Here is a 20,494-nt window from a genome sequence, read left to right as displayed (position 1 = left end):
GTGACAATTATTTAAATAATTTTTACATCATATCAGTTTCATAGTTTTATTATGACATATTATAAAAACATGTATCACATTATAGACTGTAACTTTTGATGCCAATATACAAATTATCATTATAAAAATTATACATGTAATATTATTGAGTATAAATTTTAGTTATTGTAATTTAAGCTAGATATATTCATCATTTATAGCTTAAATTTTAAATAAAATGATTAAATTTGTGACTTTGAGAATATTAATTAAATATTCCTTCATATTTAATACAAAAATTGTTCATTGCATGTATCTACATATTTATATATATATATATATATATATATATATATATATATATATATATATATATATTGTACATATTTTATATGTATATGTAATATAAAAATAAATATTTAAAAATAAATTTTCAATGACATTACATAATATTATAATATATTATATTATTGAAAATTTCCTAAAATTATTATATAATTAATAAAATTGATATTAAAAAAAAAAGAAAATAATAAAAAATAATTCAATATTAAATTTTAAAGATAAATTCTTTTTTAAATTAAAAAAAGGATAAAGAATATTAAAAATGAAATCTATATGTATATAAAACTAATGAAATAAATTAAACAAATTTATAAATCAAATAAAAATAAAATTAATAAACAATTGTATATTTAATAATTTATATAATACAATTAATATATAAGATTTATTGCGAATATGTTGCGAATATTCATGAGAATAGAAGATGAAAAGAAAAATTTGCAAATTTACGGGATTTTGTTTGCATTTTTTCATATTCATCGATGTCAAAGTAATTGATCGATGAGAAAACTAAATGAAACAACAAAGTTTATTCTTACTACCGCGAGATGTCAGGAGTTTAGGATGCTACGAAGCGAGAAACGCCGCGCGCGGCTCGCATCGTTCATCAGAGTAAACACACAAGTACGATCTCGGACGACAGACACCTCGTGCACTGCCAATGGCAGATACTTAGTGACGAATGTATTCAAACACGAAGAAATTAAGATATAACATTTTTTAAAACAAAGTGTTTATAAAGTCGATCGTGCAAAGGATCGTTAAAGAGTGATGATATGTGACGGGAATAGAGAGCGACGGTGAGGGCATCGTCAGTGAAGGTATTGTCAAGACGCTTAATGTGCGCGGTGCGGGCGCGTGGTACGCTCGAGGCGGCCACAAATGAAGAAGTGGGAAGTTACGGTGAGGGTGGTAGAGAGGGAAGATGTCGAGTGGCTCGGCCTCGAAACTCGTGAACGGTGAGAATAAGAAGGAGAACGTTCACGGGTACGAGTACGGGAACAGGAAAGAAAACGAGAGCGGCGCTGCTGGCAGCACTGGCTCTTCCATAGTTGCTCTTGCTGATGGTACTAGTAACGCTACTACTATTGTTACTATTGTCGACGCTGGTACTACTGGATCTAGTATTACTAGTGACAGCGGTAGTGGTAGTGGCTGTGGTAATGGTGGTAGTGGTTGTTCCACCAGTAGTGATAACGGTGACAGTGGTAGTAATAGCGGTGTCTGTGTTACCGGCTTGACCGCCGAGGGCGTCGTCGGCGTGGAATTTTACGACGTTAATTCCGATCTCAAGACACCTGAGAATCATGAAGATATACGCAATGAAAAAGATGTGAACTCGAGAACGGAATACAACGAAATTGAATTTCAAGATTCGTACACAGGAACGTGTATTGAGACGCCAATCGTCAATCTCACCACTACTACCACTACCACTACTACCACTACCACCACCATTACCATCATTGAGCACGACGATCGAACGACTACAACCGTTCCTACTCCTTATTACGAAGAAGACGAGGAAGAAGATAACGAGGAGGACGACGACAACATGGTCGCGGCGATGAACGAACACTTGTCTACCACGTCGGCGACTAGCGGCGTTCGAAGCAACACGGTCTCGACGACCACCACCACTGTTAATTCTGTTGTTAACCAGAATAACAATTGCTCCCGCAATGAATTCCAAAACGTTGACGAGGATGGTAAACCAGCCGCTGGAATACTTAGTTTTCCTTGTGATTTTGATCACATGTACGCCAGCATGACAGACAGTGGAGCTCCGGCAGCAGCTACTGCTACCTCTGCTCTTGGTGTCAGTCCTCTTCGAGGTAATGAACCACGTCAAAACGATCTCACAGAAGTCAAACATCTTAAGGAGCTCTTACTTCTTCATCTCGATTTGATTCAACAACAATCTGAGCAAATTGTCACCAAGGATAAACTCTTAGCAGCTTTGCGACAGGAAAATGAAACGGTACTTTTCTTTTCTTTCTGTGATCTCGCATTTGAGTGTTCGTAATTTTTCATTTGTTTCATATTAATTTTATTTATTTACTGTGTGAGATTTGTGAATGAGATGCATTCCAAAATACCCGCGTTTATACCTGTGTGTCAATATCTTTGCCCTTCCCTTTCTTTCAACTCTGTTTTCCCGGTTTTTATTCCTCCTTCTTTCATTGGTCAGTCAAACGTGAAGGTCAGATATAACGTTACCGTATGATGGCGCTGTTTTGTATAGAACCATAACTTCGAAATAACGAGCATATTATACCTTCTGCTCATTTCTCGCGCGCAATCTGCCTTTGTGATGATATTCTTACAGTGAAAAATGAAAAAATTTTGAATAAACAAATTTTTTCAAAGAATCAATGAAGTTTTGTGATAAATTATTATTGATAATATTAATATTGTTACAATTTTGTGATATTTATCTGTATATATGTGATTAATTACTAAAATGATAATGCCTGGAATTCGAGAGGAAATTAAAACTCGACTGACCTATCGTTTGTTGACAGTAAATAAAGATATTTAAACAAATACTGCGTAATTTATCTGATTATTTATTTTTTTATATTTGTATTTGTATTTGTATTTATAAATGAAATAACGAAAAAATTAATTTTATTTTTTTTACATATTTAAATTAATTTATAATCTTAATTATATTTTCGGATTAATGAAATATTTATTATTATTATTATTAATTAATCATTTTTATATAAGTAAATATTTAAATTTATTATATTTTATAATTTTACAAATAAATATAATTTTCAATATTAATATTGTAAAATTACATATAAAATTATTTTTATAAATAAATTTCTTAAAATTAAATTTTAAAGAAGATTTATTAACAAATATGTATTTATGTTATAGCTTAAATTGCGTTTGGAGCGTATGGATAGACGTGTAAATTTACAAAAACTCAGATCAGAAAACAATGAAAATTCTATTGTATCAGAACACATAGGAACATGTTCTTCTCCAACTATTAACTCTGTGAATGTGCCATCAACTAGTGAACTTCATAGGAACATTCAATCTGAGAACAATAATTCTCAGTACAATGAAAGCTTTAAAATACGTTTAAATACTAGTGGTGGTATTACTACTGTCAAACAGGAACCAAATGATAATCAAAGTAAACATGAAACAAAAATAGAAACTGGTAATGATATTAGATTAGAGTGGGAAGAAAAAAAGAAAAGGAGAACAGATTCAGCATCATTATCCAGTGGAAGTAAAAGAAAAAGGGGTATTTCATGTTCGTCTACAATTAGTAATGATACATCTTCCACAGTACAAGATAAGACATTACTTCAAGAAAGCAATAGAAAAAGTGATAGGAAAGGAAAACCACTAACAAAAAAAGAATCTTTTCTTACTACAGAAGAACATTATTATACAGCTGTTGGAGATCCTAATTATACATTAAGTTTAAAGGAACCAAATTTAGTTGAAAGTGATACCTCATTAGAAGTTCCAAATTGGAGGGTAAAAATATATACAAGCTGTTACACAATGGAAGGAACTGAAAATCTGGATGATGAAATTTTTAATAAAAGACATTTAAAATTAGAAAATGATGAAAGAAGAAGGAAAAGATGGGATGTACAAAGGATAAGGTTTGTATTGTATTATTAAAATAAAAAAAAAATAAAATATATTAAAAATATATTTTTTTAACTATTTTATATTAACATTTTAATTAAATTTGTTACAATTAATGTTACAATTAAGTTAATTTTAATATATATATATATGTGAATTTTTATTTTTAGAGAACAGAGACACATTGAAAAATTGAAACAAAGACAAGAAAGACAGAATCATCAAGCAACATGTTATAATACAAATCATACTGGACCTTGTCCATCTACTGTTGAAGAAGAAACTGTATCATCGCTATGGCCTGATATAGAACAAATACAAAATCTTCAAGTGGATTCCCAGTTACCTGTTACTGCATTTGGTGCTCCTATTCCTAGTTTCACGCCAAGGTAAGTAAAAATATATTAATAATTATACTTTGTACTAATTTATTCCATTATTTTATAATTACAGTGAATTTTCTTTACCTTGGTCAAATATGTCACGATCGAACAGTCGTCGTCCAAAACGATCAACAGGTAGAAGAAAATCTACTAGAAGATAAACTTTTACAACAGTGGACAGGACTTTTTTTGTCTTATAATTTTTAATCTTTGTTATAAATATGCTCCCTCATACTTCTGTTTTTTTTTTCTTTTCTAAAATTATATTCTTTTTATTACATGAAATAGGAGCACCAAAGATATTTTTATTACCTTTTTTTAAAACAAAATTCAGGAAAGATGATAATTGATAGGAGTACCTACAACTTTTTTATTTCTTACATTCATTGATGTTTATTACTAATCAAAAAGTGTTGATCTTATAGTTTGTTTAATCTATAAGATTCATTTTAATCATAAAACTGCAATTTCTTGCAATTTTATAGAAATGTTATTCATTTATTCGATTTTAATTGATATTTATTACATATGCTTATGAAACCTTATTCTTGGAACTGTACAAATCACAATTGATATAAATGTTCAGATTAAATGTATTTTTTTGCAATTAATTAGATATAAAATATAAATTTAATTGAACATGTAAGAAAAGGATAAAATATATAAAAGATATAAAGAAAGAAATATTCAAGATAATCTATTATATGTATGAGTAAATGATACGATCTATTTCAAATTCTTTGTAGCCCCTTTTCTTTAATTTCAAGTTTAAAATTAATCGATATTGATAAACATGTTCTAAAATTATAAGAAAAGTACTAATAATACAGATATATTTATTGTATGGTTTATTTATTATTATGATTTAGAATATTCATATTAATAATGAAAATAGATGGGACTAAATTTTATAAAGATTATGCTCATATTGGACCAAATTTTTTAATTTTAATTAACATTAATTAATTTTACAAAAAAAGTTTCAAATTAGTATTCAAGTATGAAAACATTTGAATCATTACAATTTTTATTTCAATAAGTATGCATTCAGTAAATTATTTTATTTATAATGCATCCTGTGTATCCATTTTTATAATTTAATAAATTTAAATGATATTGTTATTTATAAAAAATTATGAAACATTTATACATATACGTGTAAGAATTGTCTTCCAAAAATATTAAAAATGCATTATATAGTTTTATACGAAGATTTCGAAATTGTCAAAGTGATATATCTGGATTTTTTGAAAAATCTTAAGCAAATAATGTAATTGCATATATATATATATATAAAGTTTCTTTCGTTTGTAACATAAAAATTAAAAAAAAAAATCCATTGTCACAGATAATTTAGAAATGAAAGATACAAAAGATTATACATTGTATTAATTTAAAATATATAAAACATTATTTCTCTTTTTTTCTTTTTTTTTTAATCTCATATACTTATATATATATATATATATATATATATATATATATATATATATATATATATATATATATATATATATATAATTTAAATTCTGATCCAGAATATAAATTAATATTGCATTACAAATTTGTTCATTTAGTAATTGTTACAATAAATGTTACAATTAAAAGAACACATAGCTACTAATAAATAATTAGTAGCATATATTTATATTTATATTTCTTAAAATAATAAATTATTTATCTTTTTGCATTAAAATGAAAGGAAAGGGGTTACAATATTAAGTTGCAAATATTAAAATTAATTTAATTTTTTAATTATGAAGTAGTTATTTGATATTATCAAATTATTATTAACATTCATTATTTACTATAATAATTTCTAAATTACTGTTTTGTTAATATTTTTTATTTTATTTCTTTTTTTTTTTTTTCTAAATTCAGCTACTTATAATACTTATATTCACTTATAATTTTTAAAAAAAATTTTAAATGAAAACGATTAAGTTTTTATTCATGTAAATATTTAATTATATTATTTTATTTGATACATGACAAGCGACAAGGTACTCAATTCAACCGTCCATAAAAAATGTCAGTATTTCATAAAGTGAAATACTTGACGTTAAAATACGGTGAATATAGCAATTATAACTTGTAAATAAAAAAAAAAACATCTTTCCAATTAAACATAGGATCTTTATTTACTATTTTATTTATAGTAGTGTGTACTACTGATAAATAGATATTAAATGATCATATTTTGTTTACAATAAACAGAATAAGCACTTGTAGCATCTTTTAAATATTTTAAGGATATTAGCATAGAATTCTTTACGTTGTGTTCTCGTTAATTCGATTTTATGTATTGGAAGTTTATTTAGATATACCAAAGATGTAAAATAATGTTATAATTTTTTATTATTAAACATACGTGTATGTATTATATTTTCATATAAACAAAAAATTTATAATTATCAAATGTTTCTTTTATAATTATTATTTGAAATAACATAAATTCTTTTTTTTTTTAAATTATTTGAACTACTTAAAGTATAATTATGAGGAAAAAATTTAATATTAAATTTTATCTCCTTCTTAAATATAAAAAATTGCATAAAGTATTTCAAAACTTTGTGATATAATTCGAATTAACGAGATTGTGACAGCCTACATAATTGTACATGTGTATATACATATATATATACATACATATATATATATATATACATATGTTTTCCTTATTTTGTGCGTGTATATATGTATATGTACTACATACCGTACGCACGCAAGTACATGTAAAATATATGTGATTTTAACAGGATCAATGTACATGTATATAGAATGATTCATTTATTTTGATCATAAACATACTTCCGTCTCTTCTAATAATAGAGAAAAGTATATAAAAAAGAAGTTGTTTAGTTCAGCGTAATAATTTTTCAAAATCACAGTTTTCGATGATTACGCATTTTACGCATTTGTACAGATAAAATAAATTTGATATATATGATGCATTTTTTAAAGATAAGAATTGTAATAAGTTAAGTAATTAAATAACTAAGAATACTATATTTTTTTATAACTTTATTATGTTCGATATATAACAAGCGTAAATTTTAGAAATTCCATAAATTTTATAAACTAATCTTATTATGATAATAAAAATTTCTTTTTTGAACTAGACAACTTTTTTTATTTTTTATTTTTTTATGCTATTAAGCTATCAAAATAAATGAATCAATTATATAAGGGCATGAGTGAGTGTATGCGCGTTTTGCAAAATATATTTATTATATCGTGTACTATATATAAATATTATATTATATCATAGTACACATATTATTGTTCTGTATACAGGTCGTTCCATAAGTAACAGATCATTTTTTAAAAATCTGAAATTCTATTTGTAATACATAATATATAACAATATAATTTTCAACTATTATAGGATTAAAGAAACAAATTTACATTCTATTCGATCATGCACATATGCGAATCTGTTTGTTTTTAAACAAAACACTGCATAAAATGGTAAAAATAAACAGAGTAAAAGAGATAAAAAAAAAAAAATACGATCTATATGAAATATTTATGAAATGACCTGTATCTAATAAAAATTATAATTTAGAGATAAGAAATATAAAATAAATAAAATTATTTCGTACAAAAACATCTCGACAAATGTTAAAGATTAATTATCCTTAAAAACAGATCTTAATTTTTAATAAATGTCAGATGGCGGACATGTATAGTGATGTATAACTTTGTACATAAATCAAGATTTCGTTACGACATTACGATATTAATTAATAATTTTTTAATCAGATATAATGAAATTTCTTTTCAAATCATAGCAAAAAAAAAAAAAAGAAAAAAGAAAAATTAGAAACACTTTCTGTGTACAATGGATGGTCCCGACTCGTCGTATTCTTGTTTCGAGATCCACATTTGCTGGAACGTACTTAAACTGGCCAAGATCGAACCACCGATCCAGACCGAGTATTTCCTTTCCGGAGGCGCGATTATCTTGATTTTCATTGTGGATGGAGCCAGTGCCGTTATTTCCTTTTGCATTCTATCCGCAATACCCGGATACATGGTGGTACCGCCCGATAGAACCGAATTCGCATACAAATCCTTACGAATATCGACATCGCATTTCATAATTGAATTGTAAGTTGTTTCATGTATCCCGCATGATTCCATGCCGAGGAAACTTGGCTGAAACATTGCTTCTGGGCAACGAAAACGTTCGTTTCCGATAGTAATCACCTAAAATTAATCTTAATTAATTCACCAATTTAAACATTCTATTTTAAAAGATATATATTAAATTTTCAATTTTTAAATATATATTTTTAATTTTATATAAATTTATTATAAATGTAAATAGATCGGAGAAAAATTATAAATGATGTGTAAGTTAAAATTACCTGACCATCTGGTAATTCATAGCTTTTTTCCAAAGCACTTGAACCAGCAGCCGTAGCCATTTCTTGCTGAAAATCCAAAGCCACATAACACAATTTTTCTTTAATATCTCGAACAATTTCACGCTCTGCGGTAGTGGTAAAAGAATATCCTCTTTCCGTTAGAATTTTCATAAGATAATCCGTTAAATCACGACCAGCCAAATCCATACGTAAAATTGCATGTGGTAATGCATATCCTGGATCAAATAGAATTTTTCATTGTATTTGAAATGATAAATAATGATAAAAATATATGTATCATTTTTTAAACAAAATTGTATAAAAATTTACAAGAATTTTGATAAAGATATTAAACTTTAAAATAATCATTAAAAAATAATTTTTATTAAAATTAAAATAATTTTTTATTACAATATTTTAATAAAAAATTTGTAAGAAAAATGTTTATTATTATGTTTGTTATGTTTATTATATTTATATTTATAAATAAGATAAATTTTTTTCTCAATTTTTTCTCAATTTTTATTTTGAATTAAAAAATAAAAATTGAATAAAATTCGGATAATTCAAATGAAAAAAATGAAAAATACCATTTTCATTTAATATATAAAAATATCTCGTCGCGATAAAATTATAATGTTAATTATAAGAATATATAATTTTTGTAATAAAAATATTCATTTTTTAAATACTAATTATAAAAGAAAGTAAATTAATATAAAAATTAATGAAAACTATGTACTATATATTAGTAAAAGATATTAATCTTATAATATAAATTACATGAATTTTAAACAAAAGAATATGATTCGAAAAAAATAATTTTTTGATTGAAATGGTAAATAAAGCGGCACGTACCCTCATAAATTGGTACTGTGTGTGAAACTCCATCTCCACTATCTAGAACAATGCCTGTAGTGCGTCCTGAAGCGTAAAGCGATAAAACAGCTTGTATGGCGACATACATTGCTGGAGAATTAAAAGTTTCAAACATAATTTGTGTCATCTTCTCTCGATTAGCTTTAGGATTCAAAGGAGCTTCAGTCAGAAGAACGGGGTGTTCTTCCGGAGCGATCCTTAATTCATTATAGAATGTATGATGCCATATTTTTTCCATATCATCCCAATTTGTTACAATACCATGTTCAATTGGATATTTAACTGTTAAAACACCTCTTTTACTTTGTGCTTCATCTCCCACATAACTATCCTTTTGTCCCATACCAACCATAATTCCCTATTATAATTATTTTTATTGTTTTCAGAATAAAAATAAATTTTCTAATCTGATTTTTCAAATTAAAAAAAAAAATAATTATTAATTTTTCCTTGTAAATTTCTTATAAATTTAAATATTGAATTTTTATTATATCGAATTTTTAAAATTTAAAAATTGTATAATTTGATAATATTAAACATATTTTTAATTATAAATTATGATAAAAACAATTATTTTATAATTTTATATATATATATATATACAAAGAAAAATTATTTATGAACTTGATAAATTCTTATTAATCTTCAGAAAAATAAATAAAATTAAATTAATATTTTATAATATAAATAAATTAATAAATAATTAAATTTATTAATTATTAATTATTAATTATTAATTATAAATTTTACCTGATATCTAGGTCTTCCAACAATAGAAGGGAATACAGCACGTGGAGCATCATCTCCTGCAAATCCTGCCTTACACATGCCTGATCCATTATCTACTACTAAAGCTGCTACGTCGTCATCACACATTTTAAATCGAAAATTATTTTACTTGTATACAAAAAGATTAAAGTTGATTGCCAAAAATAGGAAAAAACTTTTTTGACTAGATTTTGCACTATCTCGACAGTGCATTGACTTCTTTAATATTGTTTCTGCTGAAGAATGGAGCTCCTTTATATTGATGCCCCCTCTTTTTATACTACCTCTATGCATTCATGCCTATATATTAAATAGTTTCTAACACCTTAATGAATTAGTATACATATAAGTTAATGTAATGAAATAATTTTCGTACATTGCATTTCTATAATTCCCAACAAATATTATTGATATTTAAATCTAAATGTTATTATTTATTTTATCATGTATATTTTTATTGACAATAGATTTGTTAATATAATTTAATTTAAAATTTGAATAATAATTGCATTAATAATACAATATTTCTAACATATAACAGTAATGATCTTATATTTAATATAAAAGTTGAAATAAATACTTTATGATAGAATTTAATTGGTTTTTTTATATGTGCCAATTAAGAGATTGTTACTAAAGTTCATATAGACTTTATAAGAAGTAGAGCATACAAGGTATTTCCGCGTCTCTTTAGCAATGTTAAATTTTGTTAACTAAAGTAATTTAGATTACATCATTTGTATTCATGACAAGTAAATCACAATTTATCAATGAAAGTGAAAATAAACTTCTATTTTATTAAATATATATGTGAAGAATTACAAAATTAAATAAAGTCTATATATAGAAAATTTATTAAAGAAAAAAAAGAATTTTTCTTCCTTGTATATAAATTTTTAATTGTATTTAAAAAAAATATTTTATATACAAATGTTTATTTTTATTTTAATTTTATTTTAGTTAATTATATTTATAGAAAATGGAAATTCCAGTTTACTAAGTCTTCCAGAATTAACGCATTTTAGAGATTCATTGTTCCATAGAATAATCACTATGCAGAATCTCGTTATAATCGGTGTATTACATTCCTTAATTAACTGTTCGACTAATCCTCATAATTAGGCCGTGAAATTAAGTATCTAATTTGAATTAGTTGTATATTCTATTTTTAATCGTTTCTTTTGGAGTGTAAAAATGATAAAAGAATATAATACTAAATTTATTATAAATTGCGAATATTATATACAAATATTTTTAACTCATTTTAAAGATAGACATTGTATAGGTAAATAAATAAATAAAATTTATTTTTTATTATTTTTCTTATTCTTTTAAAAATTCTTTGTTGAATTAACTAATTTTAGATTATTATATTTACAAATGAAATTATAGCTATGATTATTTACTTTTAATCTATATTTTTTATTTATCCCAAAGACCAATTTCTTTCATTCTTGTTTGGAAATATTTTTCTAAAGCATTAGCACATCGATAATATTCAGTATCAGGACTGTTATATAAACGACAATTAGTAAAAATTCGTGTCATATCTGCAATAAATAATCTTCTTGTAACATAATATCTAGCTTTCAATCGTTCAGTCATAGTTTTGAGATCTGAAAAGTCATAAAAATATAAATTATTAAAAATTTTATTTTTTATGATTTTTATTATTAATAATGATTAATAATAATTTGAATTCTCATTATAATTACCCATTGGATATTTAATATGATCATAATAATCCGGCACATCATTTTTATCCACAGGCTTTAAAAATGGCCATGCTGTACTGTGGTTTTTTACACTATTTAAAACATTTTTTAATGCATTATATAAAGAATCAGTGATATCTAAGCATGCTTCCATTGGTTCTGGTCCTTGAGTTCCTTTAGCTACTCCTCTTGTTCTTGTCTGAGCATAATTTTTCCAACCAGTTTCACGAATACCAGGAATAGACTCTACTGGAATTCCCCTAACACCTTCTTTGAAACATGTTAAACCAGGATGGACTTTTTGTATTTCCTGTTGTCTTTGATGAATTAGCTTTTTAATAATTTCTTTTTGTTTTCGTATAACAGCCGTGAATTCAGTATATACAATTTTTGCATTTAATTCACAATGCATTAATGTTGCACCCTCATAATCCTTAATATATCCTTGATACATTGATCGAGGTAATTTTATGTCTTTACTAAATCCTTGTTTTTTGAAATATCCAATTGCAAATTCATCCGCAAATGTAAGAAAATGTAATATATTATTTTTTATATGGTAATCTTTAAGCATGTTCATTAAGTGTGTACCATAGCCTTTAACTTGTTCTTCACTGGTAAGAGCGCAAAATACTATTTCTGTAAAACCTTGAGTAGGAAACATTCGAAAACAGATACCACCAATTGGTCGACCATCTTTTATTAGAGCTAATGTTTTATGTTTTCTATAAATAAAGAAAATGTTGTAATAAAATGTAATCAAAAAAATATATTTATTCTATTATATAATATACTAACGGGTCAAAAACTAATTGAGATATATATTCTTTTGGCATTTTAGGTAATTGATGGCTAAATACATTATGTAATCCAATTAACCAAAGCATTGTTTGTTTAGAAACTGGTTGTGTTAAACTATTTCCAACTACATGAAATTCTATAATCTTTCTGCTTTCTTCAATTTTAGCAGTTTCATCTCGTGGAACATTTGGTGGAAATACTGCATCAGGTCCACACATATAATTAGGATCATTAATGGTTGCAACAATTTCAGCAACTGTTTCTTCTGATAAATCTTCAAAAATTTCTTCATTTTTTCTTCTTTTTACATCTGAACGACCTTCAGAATGTGATCTTTTTTCATGAATCTTTTTTATACCAGGACTTATATTAATTGTTGTATAATTATCTTTATCATTTGGTGGAACAGTGACTTTTTCAAATTCACCTGTTCTTCTTGTTTGATTTGCTTTTGATTCCAAAGCAGATTGTAAATAAGTAGGAGGTACTTGTTTATAATCAGGATCCCAAATTGGTGAATTATCAGAATAAATTTCTGTTTCTAACATTGATAAGAATCTAAAAAATTAAATCAAATAAATATATTATATATTACATCAATTAATGAAACAAAAATGAAAAGTTTTATATACTTAGGAAAATGTGTTAACACTATTACTCTTTTCTCTGGTGCCAATTTATCTCGTTCACTGTGACATTTATCTAATAATTGTCTAGAAACTGGCTTAAAAACAGCTTGAACAAATGTTCGTCCAAAAACTAGAGATGTATCGTAATGAGGTAATGAGTCACAAAATGCTGGTATATGACAAAACACAAGCCAACGAGTATGATTGATTTTATATGCAGGAGCTTCTTCTGCACTGATTGTGCCTCTCCTAGCACTAAGTGGATCAAAATTCCAATGATTTAAGCAATGTAAAAACATCTTTGCCATATCACACATAGCTTGCATATCTCTTTGTGGTAAATGACCATATTTATAAGCAACAAAATTCATTACTGCTTTTGCAATACTAGGTCGTTCAAAAGGTGGTTGTCCTAAAGGACCTTCTATTATAGGTTTAGTCATAGATTGTATACATTTTCTCAAAAGTTTATATAAATAGAAATAAACTTTTTTCGTATCAGGATCTTCTTCTTTTTGTAATCCTAGAAAAATATTATCAGCATCTATGACCATACATAATAATTTATTGATTTCTTCTTCTGATTGATTAGTTAAATGTGAAACATGATTTTCTAAAACATGTTTACAACTTTTACAAGGATCAAAAAAATTTATAACAGGTTGTTGTGCATCATTTTTAGATTTAGTTATTATTTGAGAATTTTTCCATCCAATACATTTGCAATCATCAACTTTACATGCACTATATGTTGCAATTTTTAATATTTTTTTCATTTGTGGTAAATTTAACATTTGTTGCTTTCTTTGTTGTATTCTTTGCAGATTATTTTGTCGACTACTTTGTTCCTGAGATCTGGCAGTATTTGGTTCTCTACTATTTCCTGCATGTTGTGATGTACTAGTTACACCATTTTCTTCTAATGATTGTAATGTTGAGTTACGATTTCCTTCTTCTGTTGTCATATTTTTGCTAAATAAAAAATAAGAAAAATAATTTAAAATTTATTAAGAAAAGCAGAGTTATTTATAATAAATAAATTTTTATAATATATCAAATAAAAATCTAAAAATATAATAATGCATGAAACTTACAAGAATAAACTACGAAAATAACCCTGTAAATATATTTAGAAGATTAATAGTATAATACTATCTTTGAATAAATTAGCACTAACATAATATTATATATAATATTATATATAATTAAAGAAAATTTTGTAAAATTGGTGATATATTTATAGTACAATATATGATTTTCAATATAATAGCACAAATAAGTATAAAAGATTAAGAATCGTACTAAATTAAATTGAATATGATGCTATAGTGCCATCTATCCCACAAATAGTAAATTAATTCTCTCGTTCATTCAATATCTAACAAGGTTCTAAAGATCTCTCATTGTAAGTACAATTAACTTTTATATTAAATGTAATATGTAAATTTTTTTGTTATAAAATATTCTAAATCTTCTAAATATTATTTCATACAATTACAATTTGATTTAATTGTTCCAATATGCAATTTCTGTGAAATTTTAATTACATGTTTTGATTATATGATTCGTGCTCGATAAGTCACGAGTAAAAACGCTTTCATACCTTTTCGTCTTACGATATCGGTCTTATCTTATATTATTTTTTGCAGAATTCTTAAGATACTTATTACATCGTAATTATCAAGTATTATTAGTACATATTGTATTTTATTTTAAAATGTAAGTAATTTAAATATATAAAATTTTTAGAATAATAAGTTGATCATATTTAGGTTTTGATTGCGTGTCAGTTCAATATTGTATTAAAAGAGATTTATAAGCATAACTGTATCGTTGTTATATTTATTGTATAATAAATTATAACGAAGAAAATATTTCATAAATATACTCATAAAGTTAGAAAAATTATGGCTACTTGGGATGGTTCTTACTCAGGACCAGATGATCAAAATTGTTACGTTTATTCCGATCAAAATGTTTCTGGAACTGTAACAAGAAACTGGACATTATTTCCTAATAATATAAATAATGATTATTTACAACCTAATCACGAATTTTATGTACAAAATGAACCTATATTTGAACAAAATAATCCAAATACTTTCTATCAATCAAATACAAATGTCATGCCAAATTTATTGACCACAAGCACTTATCATGGTCATGTAACAAATTCTGTAGGTAATACAGAAGTATTAAATAATCAAGAATATTTTCCAAATGTCGATTCTCAACAATGTTATATATATGAAAACAATTGGAATTCTGATTATAATTTATTAAAGAATAAGATAAAACATGATTCTATAAAAAGAATTAAAAAGACTTCAAGTAACATAACAAATCATTCAAAATTACATGTTATGGCACAAGAATTTGTACCAAATAATAAAGAAGATGATGATAAAAAGAAAAATAATGAATTATTAAATACAAAATCTATTAATGATTCAGATGTTTGTGTTAAAGAAAATAACAAAAAATCAAATAAATATTTCTTTTGTAATGCAAATAGATATGAAAAAAAATATAATAACAAAAGAAGTTCTAATTATAAACCTAAAGAAGGACAACAAGATCAATATTATAGAAGAAATACAAATACAAATTCTTATCCACAACAAATGAAGACACCTTATAAATTTCTAGGTAATAAATACTTTACCAACAAATATTATTCGGGAAAATCTCAAGTAAATTCAAAATATGTAAATGAAGATGCATCAGATAAACGTACAATGAATAACAATGATGCTTGTAATAGTAAAAAAGATTCTATTACAAATTTAAATAAAAAAGAAAGAGAATCATCTTTAAATATGAATATGAATATAAATAAAAATAAAAATTTATCAAATGAGGATAATGATGAAAGATCTATTATTGCTGATAATATACAGTCTAATGATATATCACAATCTAATAATCTAATTAAGGAATTAACTTACTATAATTCTGGCCTAAAACAAACTTATAATAATCATAAAAGTATAAGAAAATATAATGATAGATATAATAGAGAGGAAAATTATAAAGAAAAGCAATTTCAATATCAAGGATATAGTAGAGAAAATTATTACAAAGAAGATAAATTTAAAGTAAAAGGCCAAATATATAACAATGGAGAATATAATGAATATAAAGAAAATTTTAGTGAGGAAACTGGATTAGAAACAAAGGAAGTAAAAGAAAAAAGACATAATTATCAAGGATATAGCGGGTTTAAAGAATATAATAAGGAAAGTAAAATGGAAATTTTTAAAGAAAAAGATAAAAATAAACATTATGTATTTGGAAATAAAGAAAAAGGAAATGAATATTGGCGAAATAAAAAAGAAATTAGCGAAAGAAATAATATCCAAAAACGAGGACAAAATAAAAGATCACCAATTGGTATGTATATAAATTAAATTTTAATATATTATATATTATGTAACATAATTGCTTTATTATATAGATGATGATGCAAGTCAAAGAGAAAGATTAACAGAGCAGCTGAATAGGGGGCAATTGGAATGTTTAGTATGTTGTGAATATATTAAACAAAACGATTATATTTGGTCATGTTCTAATTGCTATCATGTTCTACACTTAAAATGTATTAAAAAATGGGCAAAATCATCACAAGCTGGTAAGTAATTAATAATTATAATTAATAATATAATAATTATACATAAATGATTATAAATATAAATACAATTATAATACAATTATAAATAACTGTTTGTATTGTTATAGAAAATGGATGGAGATGTCCAGCATGTCAAAATGTTAATTTAATAATTCCTGAAGATTATTTTTGTTTTTGTGGTAAAACAAAAGCACCTGAATGGAATCGTAGAGATGTTGCACATTCTTGTGGTGAAATTTGTGGTAGAATGTTATCAAAAAATAATTGTCCTCATAAATGCACTCTTTTATGTCACCCAGGATCTTGTCCACAATGCACTGCAATGGTAGCAAAATATTGTGGCTGTGGTAAAACTTTGCAAACAGTGCAATGTAGTGTTCATAAATTATTATTGTGTGATTCCATATGTGATAAGAATTTAAATTGTGGCAGACATAAATGTCAAAAAAAATGTCATCATGGAGAATGTGCAAATTGTGAAGAAACAATAACACAAAGTATATTTTTAACTGTAATTTAATATTAATTAAAATATTAAATATTTAATTCTGATAATAAATTTAATTTTCAGAATGTTTTTGTGGTAAAAATACAAGAGAAATAACTTGCCAAAGTAATATTTCACTTACATATTCTTGTGAAACAGTTTGTGGTAAATTATTAGAATGCGGCAATCATACTTGTACAAAGTTATGTCATGCAGATGCTTGCGAATCTTGTTCTTTAATTCCTGAGAAAATTACAACTTGCTGTTGTGGACAAACACCATTAACAGATAAAAGACAAAATTGTTTAGATCCAATTCCTATATGTGAAAAAATATGTTCGAAAAATTTAAAATGTGGACAACCTAGTGAGTAGTTTAAATTAGGAATACTATACATATTTTATATTATTAAGATAAGAAAATTATAAGAAATTGTAATATAATATATTATTTATAGATAATCCTCATAAGTGTAAAGCAAGATGTCATGAAGGAGATTGTCCTGTTTGTGATTTATCTACAGATGTTAAATGTCGTTGCGGAAATATGGATAGAGAAATAGCTTGTAAAGATTTAATATCAAAAGCTGATGATGCAAGATGTGAAAAAAAATGTATAAAGAAAAGATCTTGTGGCAAACACAAATGTAATCAACTATGTTGTATAGAAATAGAACATATTTGTCCATTAATTTGTTCTAAAACTTTAAGTTGTGGTAGACATAAATGTGAACAAAGATGTCATAAAGGTATTAAATTATGTTAATTATAAATAAATTTCAAAATTAAATTTTATAATTAAAAAAGTTTAAAATAGTTTATAATGGAAAGAAAAAATAATACATGATAGATTATATTACTAAATCAACTTTGAACTATTATTTAACTTTTATTATTACTATTATTATTAACTTTTAACTATTATTGTATATAAAAAATTAAAGTAATATAATATATTTTAATATAGGGAGATGTCAACCTTGCTGGCGTAGTAGTTTTGATGAACTATATTGTGAATGTGGATCTTCAGTGATATATCCTCCTGTTCCATGTGGAACAAGAAGACCTGTATGTGATAAACCTTGTTCTCGCCAGCATTCTTGTGGGCATGAAGTATTGCATAATTGTCATAGTGAAATAACTTGCCCACCTTGTACTGTTCTCACTCAAAGATGGTGTCATGGTAAACACGAATTACGAAAAGCTGTGCCATGTCATGTTAATGAAATTTCATGTGGTTTATCATGTAATAAACCTATATCTTGTGGTCGACATAAATGTATTACTATTTGTCATCCTGGACCATGTGAAAAACCAGGACAACAGTGTTCTCAGCCTTGCACTACTTTAAGAGAAATGTGTGGACATATTTGTGCTGCTCCATGTCATGAGGGTAAATGTCCAGATACACCTTGTAAGGAAATGGTTAAGGTAATTATTTAAATTTGTTTAAAAAAAAATGAGATTTATTATTTGTTATTATATAATGAATTTTTATATATTATATGTTATATATTATATATAATATATTAATTTTATTGATAAAAATCATTCTCTACAGGTGACATGTCAATGTGGACATAGAACTATGTTTCGTGTTTGTGCTGAAAATTCTAAAGAATATCAAAGAATAGCAAGTAGTATATTAGCTAGTAAAATGGCTGATATGCAACTAGGTCATTCTATTAATTTGGAAGAAGTGTTTGGTCAAGGAGTAAAAAAACAAAATCAGTTAAAAACTTTAGAATGTAATGATGAATGTAAAATAATAGAACGGAATAGAAGATTGGCATTAGGTTTACAAATTATAAATCCAGATTTAAGTGGAAAATTAATGCCTAGATATAGTGATTTTATGAAACAATGGGCTAAGAAGGATCCGCATTTTTGTCAAATGGTTCATGAAAAATTAACAGAGTTGGTTCAGTTAGCAAAGATTTCTAAACAAAAATCACGCAGTTATTCTTTTGACAGCATGAATAAAGATAAGCGTCATTTCATTCACGAGTCTTGTGAACATTTTGGCTGTGAAAGTCAGGCATATGATCAGGAGCCAAAAAGAAATGTTGTTGCAACTGCTGTAAAAGATAAAGTAATTTCTTTATAATATTTAAACAATAAAATTAAATTAATTTCATAAATTAATTTCCTGATTTTATAATTATAGTGTTGGTTACCTAGCTATAGTTTATTAGAAATTGTACAACGAGAAAATGGTCAAAGAAAAGTTCCAGGTCCAATGTTAAATACTACAAAAACTGATGGATCTGTGAAGTAAGTATGTGTATATTTTTAAAAAAAGTAAAATAAATATTAATTAAGTATCATAAATATTAAAATATCATATCATAATCTTCTAATTACTTTCTTCTTTTTCAGGACAATATTATCACTGCCTGCGAAAAAAACTCAAAAACCAGACACGCCATCAAGCATAAAAACATCAGAGCCAGAAATAGATTATTTTGATTATCAAGGTTAAGATTACTATCTCTGTATTATGTAAAGTGTAAGTAATATAAGTGATGCAATTAATGTCATATTAGATAAAAATGTGTTGTTAAATATATAATTGATTAATTAAACATTTTAATAACATTTATTCTTTATAAAAATATATAACATTATTATAATATTACTGTTTAAATTAATGCTGTTCAATTTATGAGAAATGCGAATTTGTAAGACTTTATTTTCTTCTATGTATCATATCAAAAGATAGATGAAGTTCAGAAACAAATCATCAAATTAAATATAATTAAATGTAACTTTTTCTTTTTTCTTTTTAAAAATAAAAAATAAAATTATTCACGAAGCATTAGTAAAAAATACTTTGGTACTATATATTATATAGTATTGTCTTATTAACTATTTTCAGTAA

General features: G+C 25.3%; 4 protein-coding genes across 4 annotated transcripts; 2 read left to right on the top strand and 2 right to left on the bottom strand.

Moving 5' to 3' along the window:
* Positions 1–944: 944 nt before the first annotated feature.
* Positions 945–5,753, top strand: LOC100866251 (uncharacterized). Its single transcript, XM_003691115.4, has 4 exons — positions 945–2,305; positions 3,214–3,962; positions 4,119–4,337; positions 4,402–5,753. Exons 1-4 carry the CDS (start codon positions 1,250–1,252, stop codon positions 4,490–4,492), a joined length of 2,115 nt encoding a protein of 704 aa, XP_003691163.1. The 5' UTR covers positions 945–1,249; the 3' UTR covers positions 4,493–5,753.
* Positions 5,754–7,338: 1,585 nt separating this feature from the next.
* On the bottom strand, positions 7,339–10,636 carry LOC100866369 (actin 403). The gene is made up of 4 exons (XM_003691116.4): positions 10,334–10,636; positions 9,563–9,941; positions 8,705–8,940; positions 7,339–8,543 (listed from the first exon to the last, which is right to left on the bottom strand). Exons 1-4 carry the CDS (start codon positions 10,457–10,459, stop codon positions 8,154–8,156), a joined length of 1,131 nt encoding a protein of 376 aa, XP_003691164.1. The 5' UTR covers positions 10,460–10,636; the 3' UTR covers positions 7,339–8,153.
* A 918-nt stretch (positions 10,637–11,554) lies between these two features.
* On the bottom strand, positions 11,555–15,332 carry Gcn5 (Gcn5 acetyltransferase). The gene is made up of 5 exons (XM_003691118.4): positions 14,591–15,332; positions 13,500–14,468; positions 12,865–13,425; positions 12,067–12,791; positions 11,555–11,967 (listed from the first exon to the last, which is right to left on the bottom strand). The coding sequence occupies exons 2-5, from the start codon at positions 14,459–14,461 to the stop codon at positions 11,774–11,776; spliced, it is 2,442 nt and encodes an 813-aa protein (XP_003691166.3). The 5' UTR covers positions 14,462–14,468; positions 14,591–15,332; the 3' UTR covers positions 11,555–11,773.
* stc (nuclear transcription factor, X-box binding stc) lies at positions 15,138–20,428 on the top strand. Its single transcript, XM_086916120.1, has 10 exons — positions 15,138–15,215; positions 15,393–16,889; positions 16,954–17,127; positions 17,235–17,624; positions 17,699–17,980; positions 18,072–18,362; positions 18,581–19,044; positions 19,175–19,705; positions 19,781–19,887; positions 19,993–20,428. The coding sequence occupies exons 2-10, from the start codon at positions 15,404–15,406 to the stop codon at positions 20,093–20,095; spliced, it is 3,828 nt and encodes a 1,275-aa protein (XP_086772246.1). The 5' UTR covers positions 15,138–15,215; positions 15,393–15,403; the 3' UTR covers positions 20,096–20,428.
* Positions 20,429–20,494: the final 66 nt, after the last annotated feature.

Source organism: Apis florea, unplaced genomic scaffold (assembly GCF_048593485.1).
Source record: "Apis florea isolate Af1SG1 unplaced genomic scaffold, ASM4859348v1 contig_37_pilon, whole genome shotgun sequence".
NCBI classification, from domain to species: domain Eukaryota; kingdom Metazoa; phylum Arthropoda; class Insecta; order Hymenoptera; family Apidae; genus Apis; species Apis florea.
This window is presented reverse-complemented; position numbering and strand designations above follow the sequence as displayed.

What these genes read in the sequence shown, in the direction of transcription:
- LOC100866369 (XM_003691116.4), bottom strand. Translation starts at nt 10,459, where the DNA reads ATGTGTGATGACGACGTAGCAGCTTTAGTAGTAGATAATGGATCAGGC. An exon ending in CACAGTACCAATTTATGAGG is followed by an intron (nt 8,941 to 9,562) that starts GTACGTGCCGCT and finishes TATTTGATCCAG; the next exon opens with GATATGCATTACCACATGCA. An exon ending in ATGAATTACCAGATGGTCAG is followed by an intron (nt 8,544 to 8,704) that starts GTAATTTTAACT and finishes GATTAATTTTAG; the next exon opens with GTGATTACTATCGGAAACGA.
- stc (XM_086916120.1), top strand. Translation starts at nt 15,404, where the DNA reads ATGGCTACTTGGGATGGTTCTTACTCAGGACCAGATGATCAAAATTGT. An exon ending in CTTGTAAGGAAATGGTTAAG is followed by an intron (nt 19,045 to 19,174) that starts GTAATTATTTAA and finishes CATTCTCTACAG; the next exon opens with GTGACATGTCAATGTGGACA. An exon ending in CAACTGCTGTAAAAGATAAA is followed by an intron (nt 19,706 to 19,780) that starts GTAATTTCTTTA and finishes TTATAATTATAG; the next exon opens with TGTTGGTTACCTAGCTATAG.
- LOC100866251 (XM_003691115.4), top strand. Translation starts at nt 1,250, where the DNA reads ATGTCGAGTGGCTCGGCCTCGAAACTCGTGAACGGTGAGAATAAGAAG. An exon ending in TGCGACAGGAAAATGAAACG is followed by an intron (nt 2,306 to 3,213) that starts GTACTTTTCTTT and finishes TTTATGTTATAG; the next exon opens with CTTAAATTGCGTTTGGAGCG. An exon ending in ATTCCTAGTTTCACGCCAAG is followed by an intron (nt 4,338 to 4,401) that starts GTAAGTAAAAAT and finishes TTATAATTACAG; the next exon opens with TGAATTTTCTTTACCTTGGT.
- Gcn5 (XM_003691118.4), bottom strand. Translation starts at nt 14,461, where the DNA reads ATGACAACAGAAGAAGGAAATCGTAACTCAACATTACAATCATTAGAA. An exon ending in GTGTTAACACATTTTCCTAA is followed by an intron (nt 13,426 to 13,499) that starts GTATATAAAACT and finishes TTAATTTTTTAG; the next exon opens with ATTCTTATCAATGTTAGAAA. An exon ending in TCTCAATTAGTTTTTGACCC is followed by an intron (nt 12,792 to 12,864) that starts GTTAGTATATTA and finishes CTTTATTTATAG; the next exon opens with AAAACATAAAACATTAGCTC.